This window comes from Leopardus geoffroyi, chromosome D2 (genome assembly GCF_018350155.1).
Source record: "Leopardus geoffroyi isolate Oge1 chromosome D2, O.geoffroyi_Oge1_pat1.0, whole genome shotgun sequence".
NCBI classification, from domain to species: Eukaryota; Metazoa; Chordata; class Mammalia; order Carnivora; family Felidae; genus Leopardus; species Leopardus geoffroyi.
This window is the reverse complement of record NC_059334.1, coordinates 47,216,667-47,229,376: the sequence shown is the minus strand read 5'-3', so window position 1 is coordinate 47,229,376 and position 12,710 is coordinate 47,216,667. Positions and strand designations below refer to the sequence as shown.

Sequence of the window (12,710 nt, the reverse complement as noted above, 5' to 3'; positions counted from 1 at the left end):
CCTTGTTGTGTGCAGACCAGTTGAAAGAAGGCAGGGCAGAATGTCGTTGTCTGAGAAAGTTAGGAGATATGTGCCAAGATACGTGCAAGCATCGAGAAAAGCCAAAGATTCTGGAGCTGGACAGATCTAGGTCCAGGGCAGCTCTGCTTCTTTCTTGTCATTTCTCTGGACATCTTACTTAGCTTTAGTTCCCTCATCTATAAAGTGGGGAAAATACCGGCCCCAACCATAATGGTTGTTGTGCATCTAAAGCAGATGGCATACGGAGTAATTACTCAAGAGAAGTCATTTCTCTGTATGATCTGCAACTTGGTACATCTCAAAGCTGAAACAATACTTTGGACAGTGTCCCTAGTCACACTAGATCTTTGGCAGAAATGACAGTGGTAGAGTCAATTCTCACAGTAGCTGAGAACATTCTATGCACTATTCACTCATGCTAATCCATACCTTCATACTGCCTACAAGGAAAGGATCACAAAAGACATATTTAGGAAAGCCTTTTTCTTTTCTTTTCCTAATCAAGACTTTCCTATGTCAGTGGCAAGTTTTTTAGTGGTCAGTGGAAAAGTACAGAGATCTGTTCACTCAGCAGGACTAGCTTACTTCTTTTTTGCATTATAAACCATAGCAGACAGCATACTTCATTTCTTCACCCATTACTGCTATTTTCCTTTGTAATGCTTAGCTGTGACAACTGTTCCTAAAATCTCTGAAGATATGAATCAAAGTTCCCTTTTCAGCTTTTCCCTTTATTAAATGTTTTCCATTATAAAAATAACAAAACCACAACAGAGTTTTAAATATAACATCTTCAAGTATCTACAATTCTACAATGTAAGCCAGCTATAATACGGGCCGATTTCCTTATTATTCTTCTGTGTATATTTTTATATGCAGTTAAAATTATAGCATTTACATCATTTTTATCCTGCTTTGAAAACCAAGTCATTACATGGTCTTAGAAACCACAATTTTAAACATCTGCAAGCTCGCCAAACACACACATAAGTTACTGTTGGGCATTTGGGCTGTTTCCGGTTTTTCACTAATAGAAATCATTTTGTGATGGAAGCCTATATGATGAAGACTTTAAAAACTGTTTTGCATTATTTTCTTGGTATAGCTTCATTATTACAAATACGTTGAAGTGTGGTTTTTAAAAATAATTTTTAATACATGCCATCAAATAACTTATAACAAGATTACACATTTATGTATCTCCCAGTAGTATATTAGAGACTCTGTTTCACTACATCCTGGTCAGCTTTGAGTACCATCCTTTACATTTTCCCCTTCGCTTAATGTCTGAAATGATTTACTAGAAGCCCTTCCCAAGGTGGGTGGAGCAGTCATGTTTGTGACGTGCTTGATGAGATGTCATGCCTTAGGCTCAGGAGCCATCACTGGCATGTTGGCCTTGAACATGTCCCTAACTAAGGTCGCCATTCTGCTATTTTAGCTACTTCCCCTCTCACCCAAGAAGTACAGAATCCATGCAAGGGCATATGATCCTGGCTAGTTATTTGGATATTACCCATTTCTGTTCTTTAGAATTAGTGTTCCCCTCTTAGTCACTCAAAGGGATTGGCAGAGAACAGGAACTAAGAATAAAAGGTCTCCCTGTGCCCCTAGGCGGACTCCTGGTCTGGACCATGGATTTGCCTCCTCCTCCCTCTCCTGCCCTGTCAGGGCATATTTCCTCCACCACGCCTGGTCCTGAACAATCTCCAGGCACCAATCCTGGATTCGCTGCCAACTGAGTGGTTGGTGTGCAAGATGACATCATCCTTGTCTTATCTGCCATCCTCGGTCTAGGTGCTTTATTCTGCTTTCTTCCTCATAGCCATGTTTTAGGAAAGGGCTGTAAGCATCGTTAACTTCATGAGGATTGACAAATAAATGGGCAGGGGGCTTTGATTTGCCATAGGATACGTTCATGTTAGACACCTGGTTAGCCAGGAAAACTGGCATTAGAACAGAGCAAAGATTGGAGATAAAGGTGAGTTGTGTGTCCTCTTCCACATTTTATTGCTTTTTTTTTTTTGGATCAGAAAAAAAGGCTTGATGTTAACATTCCTTCACGGTCTAAAATACACAGTCACTTTTCCTTCCTGGAAATTGTATTAAGCTTAAAAACACTTGATAGGAAAAGCATGGGGTTTCCCTTTCCTCAAATGGAACAAAGACCCTATTTAGGCTAACCCAGTCACTGTCCTTTCTGAAAGCCAGGCATGACCTAGGTGACCCCTATATCACCTCTGCCCTTCCTGTGTTTTGCCTCCGTGACCTGGAGTAATTGCCTCAGTCTCTTGTCTCCATCCCCAGGATCCGATCAACATCTCCCTAGAATAGCTTTATGGCAAACTCTTGAAGACTAATCAGCCAACAAGAACAAACGACTCTGAAGAAGAAAAGTCCTCGGTTAGGAGAAGAAAGAGTGGTAAGGGGAACATTCTGGAAGCCAGGCTGTCTGGTGCTGGCCAAGATACTGACTTGCTTCTTAAATTCACTTTGCCTCTCTTTGATTTAGACCATCTGTGTATGAAAATGACTTTGGGAAATACTTAGTGTATTTTTTTATGCATATAGAGGAAATGTTTAAAAAATGATAGATATAAATTATAGAAAATTAAAGTTTTAAAAGAAGACTTTAAGACTTAAAAGACTTATAGTCTCTACACTTCTTTTGAACTAGTAAAAATCTCTATGCTAATCGCCTGTGGTAAGTTATGTACTTATAATGCAATACCTCTGAAACTAAAATTTACACAAAAGATTCATACAAAGAAATATACTTAAAAATATGATAGATAAATAAAAGTAGATTTTAATCATTCAGTAATGCACAGGTAGGCAAAGAAGGAAAGAAAGAAAGAAAGAAAGAAAGGAAGGAAGGAAGGAAGAAAGAAAAGAAAGAAAGAAAGAAAAAACAGAAATGAACAACAGGGGAAAAGTAAACAAGGAAACAAAATATAAAACAGCAGATTTATGTCCTCACATTTCAATAATTATATTAAATGTACCTAGTCTTCTTTATTTGCTATGGCCCCAAACTAGAAACAACCAAATTACTCTCAATAGGCAAATGGTTAAACAAACCCTGGTATATCCATATCATGGATACTACTGAGTGATAAAAGGGAACATATTATTGATACATGCAACGATGTGGATGGATCTCAATAGCATTATTCTGAGTGAAAAAGGCCAGTTTCTGTGGGTCACATACTCGATGATTCCATTTTTAGATCATTCTCTAAAGGACAAAATGATTGAGGTGACAGATTGGTGGTTGCCAGGCGTTAATGCTGATGAGGGGTGGTACAGGGTGGGCAGGACCATAAAATGTAGCTCAAGAGATAGCTCTGTGGTGATGAAAACAATTGATTATGATGATAGGGGTAGTGGTTATACGAATCCACACATACGATAAAATGACACAGAACTATGCACACATATTGTACCAATGTCAACTTCCTGGTATCGAAATTGTACTAGAGTTGCATAAGATGTAACAACCATCAGGGGAAATTAAGAGAAAGCTGTACTGGGACTCTATGTACTATTTTTGCAACTTCCTGTGAATCTATAGTTATTTTAAAATAAAAAAAATTTTTTTTAAACAATCTTGCAACCCAGATGCAGCAATAAACAGATCCTTGTACATCAGCCAAGTGCTAATTTATGAGTAAATGTGACAAGCTTAATGTTCTGCAACCATCCCAAAGAGCTAAGGCATTTCAGGAGAAAGAGCACCTTAACCTCAGTTCACCAGATAATCTAAAATGATCCACTGTTGATTTTATGCTTAAAGATGCTACACATAATAAAAAGAAAATGTGTGCCTTCTCCACCCATGTTCCAGGTTTTCTGGTGGTGGCTGGGCACAAGCAGCAAGTTGGGTGGGGGACCTTGAGCCAGCGAGTCTCTCCCTTCCCAGTTCTAGGTTTTCACCCCTGTTCCCCGACCCCCTTCGGTCCAACGCAAGCAACGTGACTAAGCGGAGCTGGAAGGACAAAGGGGCCAAGCTTGGGGTAGACAGAGAGGCTTGATTTACGCTTCTACCTAGAAGTGGGTCTGAGGTCATGGCCAAGGGTATGGCAAAGAGGAGATGTGAGCAAGAGACCTAAGACTGACATGAACGGGGCCCGAAACCAAGGTCTGCGCGTGACCCAGGCAGTGCTCACTGGAGGCCACCAAGCTCAGCTGCTCGTGGCCTATTGAGCCAACCAGGTGAAAAGTTCCTCAATGCGGGGGCATTGGTTATACCACCAGGTTGTTTAGTTCACCTCCGGTTCCAGCAACTCTGCTCTAGACCCCCGGGGTCTGAGTTGTGTAGTCTCAGCCATTGCCCTCCCAGGGCTGTTTTCCCAAGAACAAGGGGCATGTTCCTGCACTCGGCCATGGGGCCAAAGCTATCTTTATCAAAGCAGTCTATGCACATGACAGACCCCTAGCCTCCCAGCTGGTCAACAGCGTTGATCTCCCTCATGGGGAGGACAGGTACTTGAGTTTTAGCCTCCACGCTGCTAGCAGTGGTGTCTTGAAGGGTACAACGATCAAGAAAGTTCATCATCTCGTGGGAATTGATAACTTCTCATGGGTCTTTTCCTGAACTCTTGTCTTGCATTATTTTTCAAAGGGAATCTATAAAGGAAACTCCAACAACCCTCCACTGCAGGACTTTGTGCCAAAAAGTGCATTTTCTCGTAAACATTATATTTAAGTAAGCTAGGCAATCGAGAGAACACTTCAGAAATTACAAATACGCAGACACAATCAGGTCCTAAAGATAAGCCTGCCACACACATATCAGCCTCCTCCAGCCCAGGGACACCTTGCCCTGATGACACGGCAAGGGAGCATTTCCGATGCTGTCAGAAACGGTGGCTATGGAAGGATGCCTCTAGCCCATTTAAAGGCGTGTGCTGTGTACAGCAGAGACCCGAGGGAAGAACCAGATAACCATCCAAGCCTTTTCTCATCTTGGTGAGAGTCTTCTAAATTCTCGGCTCAACAGGAACTGAGACCACTGGGAAGAAACATAACAGATCCAGATCGCGCGGGCATCCCAAAGAAATGTACAGAAATAAGTCCAAATGTTAGGGCCCTACTTTTTCAGAGTATCAGTATAGAAGATTCTATTCTGCAGGGCTCTTTTTTCATATCATGTGAAAAGGGAATTGCCTTCTTTGGTACCCACTACCCTTTAGATAAGGACCAATTTAACATTCAATGCCAAGAGAAAGTATTTGCTAGAAAAAAAAAAAAAAAAGAGTTCAAGAAGTCCCCTGTTTCTTGTTTTCTGACCCTGGAAAATAATGTAACCCAGGACAATTGTATTTTTTTTTTCCTAGTGTCAGGATAATTAGGTAACTAGATCACTCTATTTACCTGATCTAGTTGTTCGTTAACCTACTCGCATCTACTTTTGTCTCCTTTAAAGGAATTTTGGGGTCTTTTTTTTCGAGAGAGAGAGAGAGTGGGGGGCGGGGAAGGGCAGAGAGAGAGGTTGTGGGGGAGAATCTCCAGCAGGCTCCACGCTCAGTGCAGAGCCCGACATGGGGCGTGATCCCACGACCCTGGGATCATGACCTGAGCCGAAATCAAGAGTCAGACACTCAACCCACTGAGCCACCCAGGTGCACCTTTGGGGTCATTTCTAAATGAACGTTGTACTGGTGCTGCATTTAATTTTGAAGCTGTTTGTAGCCCTTTGTGGAGGTTACAGAGAATGAGTGTGAGGATGTGTGTTTACTCACATACATTCTCAACCAGCTGCCCTTTCCCTGTCACTTCAGCTATTGTTTTGGTTTTTCCAACTGGTCCTCCTCACATCTCAGCAGAGCCTGCCTGCGTCTTACGTTGTGGAGCTTTCTGGCTGTCAGAAACTTGGCTGGCCAAGTGTCTAGCTGACTTTATATAAGAAACTCCTGGAGGCTTCCAGAGTCTTACACTCCATGAATATCTGTATCTGATTATGCCACCTTGCTGCCGTTAGAATGCTCTAGTCTTGTACCATGGGGACACAGAGATGGATTACAGATCCCAGGCTCATCCAGCTTTTACAAGTATTTCCCATTTAGGATCCAGGCCTACAGAACCTCCTTAGAATTCAGTTATGGAGGCAGCCATTGTCATTGGAATTCAGGCAGAACTCTGGCACCCAAAAGCTCTGGTTTCCTCTATATGTAGAATGGCCTGGAGAGGGGCCAAATCAGCTTTTGAGAGCTGGGAGTTGAAGATACAAAACCCACAGCACAGGCCAAGACTCTTGGGCTAGTTGAAAACTCTCAGAATGGACCACACACTCCTATCAGAGATGAGAAGCTCATGTTCATCAGAATGTCCAAAAAGCAAACGGGGATACTTCAAGACTCATGGTATGTAATCCAAACGGAAAACCATCAGGTTTTCTCTACAATAGGGACAATGGCCAGCCAAACCCTCCTAAGCCTGGGCACCACTGTTGCCTTTCCTCTCTGAAACTCCTGATGGTACAGTGGGGCTGGTGGGAGATGGACTGGAAAGGAGAGATGCACAAGATCTGAGAGCACAGACAGCCACCTGTTTTTAATCAAATGTTCCATAAACATGCCTGAGATATACAGCAGGTGGTGCTAAAACTAAGCACAGGAATGACAGTATTTATTGAGCACCTACTACAAGCCCAAACTGGTTCAATCTCAAAGCCCACTGCTGGCTATTGCAGCACAGTCCCACCAGGTCCCTGGCTGCTTGGGTGGGCCTAGAGCCTAGGACCAGTGCTCCCACTGGGGCTTCCTCATTTTGTCGAATGCCTTCCATAAGCTTATGTAAGCATTTCTCTGGCACGCTATGCATTGTTCCCAACTGACTCCAGACCTTTCCTGTTTTATACTTCCCAAGGGTCTCCATGCTTGGAGCTGTGCTAGGGCTGTGCCAGGCAGGTGTGAAATGGCCCCGGAAGATCCTGATCCAATGGGCGCAGATAGCCATCATGGAGAAAATAAATACAATGGAAATAAAATTAGCACAGTGCCTGGTTGTCCCACACGTGCAAAGTGGTACACAGGTTGGTGTCTAGGGTCATCCCTATGAATGAGTGATGAGTAATTTCCACACCTTTGACTCACCTCTGGGCCAATAATTCTCCTACTTGGCAGTCACTTTTGTACAGACCCCCAAGTTAGTGGTCATAGGTCCTCGTACGTATGTATGTGGCCATAGCTCCATAGTGGAGCTCCTCGTATGTATTCTTCCCTCTGGTCTTCCTTTGTCTGCCCTCCCCAATCCCGAGGCAGAAATTCAGAATCTTACTTGTGTGGACATAGGTATGCATTGTTGGGGCAAGGCATCTCTAAGACTCTGAGAGCAACGGTATTGAAATGGACAGAGTGAGGCTCACGGCTGTGGGGACAGCTGCATGCCCACAGAGTGATATCACAGGCATAATTTATAGGAGGGTGATCTGCAGAGACAAATGGGGTTCAGCAAAGTGCTGTAGTCCCTGGGGAGCTCTCCACATGAGCAGTCGATGGCCATCTTCTTTGCTCACCCCTCAGGATTCATCCTTCTTGTCATCACAGAACCTTGATTCTCTTGGGGAACCACCACCCTGTCAGTCTGGTCTACGTTGCTGGGTGGGACTGATCCCACTCCCAGAAGATGGGTGGGCACGTGACACTGATCTGGCCCATGAAAGCACTTGATTAGTTCTGGGATGGGCACTAACCTAACTTTGGCAAATGAAACTTATTTTTGAGATTTTTGCTAGAATTACTGGGACAGAGCACTCCCCATATGGTAGAATTCCTAACTTACTGACTGTCAGCCTGGAGCTACTGGGGACATTGATGCCATTATGCTTGGACAGCCTGCCAAGAACCGAGTCAACTCAAGGGAAATCCTCCCTATGAAATACACGGCTACAGTGGGTGGGGTTTATTGAGTCCAGAGATCCAGCCGTGCCTGGAGCCAGACCTTTGTTGGTCTCCAGGGAGATGAGGTGACGGATCTGTTTGTCTGCTTCAGTTAGCCTGAAGTGGCTTTACATACCTGCCCTGAAACGTTGCAGAGAAATCCAAGTGTGGACATTAACGTTTGTATGAAACAGAAATAATATGAGGTCTCCAGGGCTGATGTTCAGCTAATATGCACAGTTAGGACTGTACCATTGTTGAACTATTGAGATATGTCCATTCCAGTTTGTAAACAGTTACCCCCCTCTCCACCTGCCCAGTACTGCCCCGGCCTGCTGGACCATCCCTTGGCACGCCCTGGACCTCCCCACTAAATCTACCAACTAAAGGGATACTACCAACTAAAGGGAGGCTTCCGCTGGCAGCTACTCCGACTGGTCTTTCGAAGGTGATCGGTGCCCCCCGTGTTGCAAAATTCAATGGTCATTCCTTAGTTCTTCTCTTGCTCGGCCTGCCAATAACATTTGGACACCAACACAGCTGGCCACTCCCTCCTTGAACACTCTACGTGGCTTAAAGGACACCTTCCACACCTGCAGCTCCTCCTGCCTTCCTGGCCACAGCTTGAATTTCTTTTGCTGGCTCCTCTCCGTGTCCTTCACTTCTAAAGGTTGGCAGACCCCAAGGGACAGTCCTTAGACCTCCTTCCCATGTGCATTCATTCTCTTGGTGATCTTAGCCAGGCTCACGGCTTTAGATACTACTCCAGATTTACATCTCACCTGGACCTTTCCCTTCAAGTCTAAACTTCTATACCCGCTGGCCTACATGACACCTCCACTTGGTGTCTGGCAGGCATCTCAGAATTAACATGTCCACAACTCAGCTCCTGATAAGCAACACACCCCATAGTATTTCTTCCTGCAGTGTTCCCATTTCATCTCCCCCTTGCTCGAGCCTAAAGCCTTGGTCTCTAAGTCCCCTCTCTCTCTCTCACACACACACCCCCCACACTTGCTTTGTCAACAAATCCCAGCAGATGTACCTTCAAAACATGTCCATAAACAGAGCCCTGCAAACCGTCTTCCTGCCACCCCACCTCCCTCCAAGCCATCACCATCTCTCAGCCGTATGACTGCACAAGCCTCCTAACTGGACTCCCAAGCTTCTGCCTTTGACCGGCTATGCTTCATCTTGACACAGAAGCCAGAGTGATTCTTTTAAAATTTAAGTCAGGTCACATCATTCCTCTGATACTGCCCACTTATTCAGAGCGAAGGCCAGTGCCATTAGCAGGAGCTCCTAAGGCTTGCATGAAGCAGCTCCTGCTACCCCTCTCCCTTCTCTTCCCTGCACCCCAAGCACTCTGGCCCCAGCTGAGCCCACTGTGCTCCCCCTCGGGGCCTTTGCTTTGCTCTTCCCTCCGCCTGAAATGCTCCTTCCCCGTTTACCTGCAGAACTCCCTTCCCCACTTTGTTCACATCTGAATTCAAATATTGCTTTCTTGGTGACGGCTTCCCTTAACCACCCTGTCTAAGATTTCAACCCTTCCCTCTACCGACTTTTTAAAAAATATTTATACTCATTATTTAATAGGTTTTATATTTCACTCATTTACATTGTTTTCTTTGGTCCTCCTCAAGAAAATGTAAACTCAAGGGGCGCCTGGGTGGCTCAGTTGGTTGGGTGTCCGACTTCGGCCTGGGTCATGATCTCACAGCTCGGGAGTTCAAGCCCCGTGTCGGGCTCTGCACTGACAGCTCGGAGCCTGGAGCCTGCTTCGGATTCTGTGTCTCCCTCTCTCCCTGCCCCCTAACCAACTCGCATTCTGTCTTTGTCTCTCTCAAAAATAAATCAACATTAAACAAATTTTTTTTAATAAAAAAAAAGAAAATGTAAACTTAATAAGGACAGGGGAGGTTTTGAGTACTTTGCTCTGTCAGACAACAACCACCACATGTAACAAGCTATTGATAAATCATTGTGCATGATTTGGTGGTACCCATTCCATGGTCATTATAAATATTTTGGTTTTTTGGTGGTTTTTTTTCACTATATTTTGAATGCCACTCCTGGGGACACCCCTCTCTACCCTATCCGTCATACTCCTGGAAAAAATCAGGAACCACCTTCTTCTTCCAGTTTTACTCCTAATTGAAATAAAAGCACTCACCAATCCTGAGTTAGCCTTCTAGAGAAGCGGGTATTTGTAAATGGAGGCCTTGGGAGGAGGCTGTCAGCCTTCCGTTCCCCGGTGAGGATGCTCCATATCACAGATTCATGAATTATTATCTGCCTCACATTCCACCGTCTGCTAATTTAGCTTCTGAGCTTTCAGAGAGTCTCATATAGGAGGGACAAACCTGAGATTGCTCACGACCCCCACCTGGGGCCCTGACACCAAGGCTGAGCCTGGGCTGACACCACCCCAGGTGACCTGCCCCACCCACCGTGGGCAGAGGGCCGCTTCTTGCATTTTGGTCTGAAAACGCCACAGAGCACATGAAATTCCAAGTCTGTTTGTAGAGGTTTCATTGGCAGAAGGAACTCCAGGAGTAGGAGGAGAGGGTGGGGATGGGAGGGAGAAAAATGGAGGAGAATGCGGATTGATGCATCTTTGGATGCTTCTTTACGGTAGGATCAGACAAATGAAGACAATCCAAGCAAGGCCAGCACCATGCCCAGAGAGCACGGCTGGGCTCCTGCCTGTGCCATTACCTTAGATTGAGAGGCTCCTCCGTGATGCCTTTCCCTTTCAAGCTGGGCTGGAAAGAGCAGAAGCTAAACAAAAAAGGAAAAGATCGTTCCAGCAGCAGAGTCAAGACTCTTCCACCACCAGAGAGACATTTTTGGTGCCAGTCAAGAGGTAGGGTGCAGACTTGCCCCTCCCATCCCCCATCCTGTCCCCAGGGCATGAACACCAGACCCAGGTGCACCTCTGAGGCAGGCCCTCAGCATCCCCTGGCATTATACACTCTGGCCTTAATAAAAATGGTAATAAAACAATAGTTACAATAAAAGCCATGTATGTGTTTTGGATACCTCCTCTGGGCCAGGCACTTGACAATCCTCCCATTGCCAATTCCAGCAACCACTGAAAATGCCATCTAATTTAAGGCTCCTTGAGGCAAAGTCATGGAGGGGATGGCCAACATTCACTGCCTGAGCGAGGGATATATAAAACTTCTAGATTAACTGTGACAAACTATGCTTAACATACAGAAATCCCAGGGAGAAATGGATGTGAGGTACAGCCTGGCACTATCTACCTCCTCAGTTGTGTCTAAAATGGAACTTGAAGAAAATTTTGGGAGGCAATATAACAGCGCCCCTTGGAGGCGCCTCAGAGGAAGGCTCACAGTCAATGGAGATGTGCCCAGAGCTGGCGCAAACAGCCTCTCTGCAGGAGTTGTTTTCTCCATTCTGGCCCTGCCCTTTGGACCCAGCAGCTGGTTGGAGTGCCAGTGACTGGCCAGGGCCAACAGGAAGACAAGGCTAGAACTTCTGAGCACAAAATGGGGCTTCCCAGACTGGGGGTGTCAAATATCACCTCAGAACTCCCAACCCAAAGTGGAGCGGAACATACCCTCCCCCCAACTTCTGTTAATACACTTTCTGTGTTGTCTGTCTATGGCTAGGAACCTGCTTTCCTTTCTAGCCCTTCTAGATTCTCCACAGATCTATTTATCTGTAACTTCAATAATAATGAAAAAAAAAATAACCATTAGAACTAAAAAAATTTAAACACTAGCATAGATTTCTTGGACTGATTCATTAATCTATTTGAAGAAAGAAGTTAAACTAAAACAGCAGGCTTCTCTCTTTAAAGAAAGAAAAAAGATGTTCCATGAAGAAGTGGGAAATCAGTTGTTTGGAATTCTTTCCAGTGAAATGTGAAATTGGAACAACTAAAATTGGCAACTGGGATCAAAAAGAAAAGATTAAGCCAAAAAAAATTATTTGGAAAATTAAAAAGCCAAGCCAGAAAATTCTGGAAGGCCCATTAAACAGCCAGCTTCTTAAATGTGTTGTGTCTGCACAAGTTTTTCCCCCTTTAGTCATTACTGTCCTAAACCACTTCAGTCCATGAAATGGAGCCTGTTTCTCGGATTTAGGGAAGGCATTTCTGCATCTTTTTCTATACTTCATCCCATGATTCAATAGCTCCGTATGTCAGTAGGTTCTTCCCATGTCTGATCTAAATCTTGCTTGCTGTGGGTTGAGAACAGTTCTCCTGAGAACAGAGCTGAGCTGTCTTTGTCCTGTTCTCAGTTCATGATCAGTTTTCTCCGAGGAGGATTTTCAAACCCTTACCTTTTGAAGACCTTACTCCGATCACTGTTGTGAAAGACAAGAAACTTGGAATATCCATTTTGGAAAAAGAGCTCCAGGGCAATGTCCTATAAAGAGGAGAAACCCTTTTCATTGCTACTGAAGTTGCCCGAAATGGAGAAACCCAGGCCACAGAGCCACTAGCAATGGGTCATTTGGTTCTCTGTGTCAGACAACCCTTTCTGGTTGGTTCTTCCAACCTTCTAAGGGGGTACAAAGACTTTAGTGACACTGATGAAGGGAGTCCCCACAAAATCGGTAGGAGGGCAGGAGGGCCTCAGACTTTCTTTGACTGAAGCAGGAAGCAAGAGCCCCACTCCCAGGATAAGCCAGATAAGGAATAGACAGAGGGAGGAAAGGGCCTGGTGATACCTTCAGACTCCTCCACTTCTGGGTCACAAGTTTGGTTTCCTGAACCAGAGACTCACCTCAACAGAAATATTAGGGGATGGGTAGATGGGGGGGTGGCTGGGT

General features: G+C 44.9%; 2 protein-coding genes across 5 annotated transcripts in view; one reads left to right on the top strand and one right to left on the bottom strand.

Annotated features, from left to right (window-relative positions):
* LRRC18 (leucine rich repeat containing 18) overlaps nucleotides 1-3,854 on the top strand; it is a 29,474-nt gene extending 25,620 nt beyond the window's left edge. Inside the window, 1 exon segment of the mRNA XM_045437997.1 lies at nucleotides 2,329-3,854. Coding sequence (XP_045293953.1) covers nucleotides 2,329-2,350 — 22 coding nt within the window. The 3' untranslated portion in view covers nucleotides 2,351-3,854.
* The window catches only part of WDFY4 (WDFY family member 4), a 297,123-nt gene that overhangs the window by 69,634 nt on the left and 214,779 nt on the right, over nucleotides 1-12,710 (bottom strand). For all 4 annotated transcript variants that reach the window (XM_045437996.1, XM_045437994.1, XM_045437993.1 and 1 more), the window contains 2 exons: nucleotides 12,219-12,304; nucleotides 10,623-10,685 (listed from right to left, as the gene is read on the bottom strand). In XM_045437996.1, coding sequence (XP_045293952.1) covers nucleotides 10,623-10,685; nucleotides 12,219-12,304 — 149 coding nt within the window. The remainder of the gene's footprint in view (nucleotides 1-10,622; nucleotides 10,686-12,218; nucleotides 12,305-12,710) is intronic.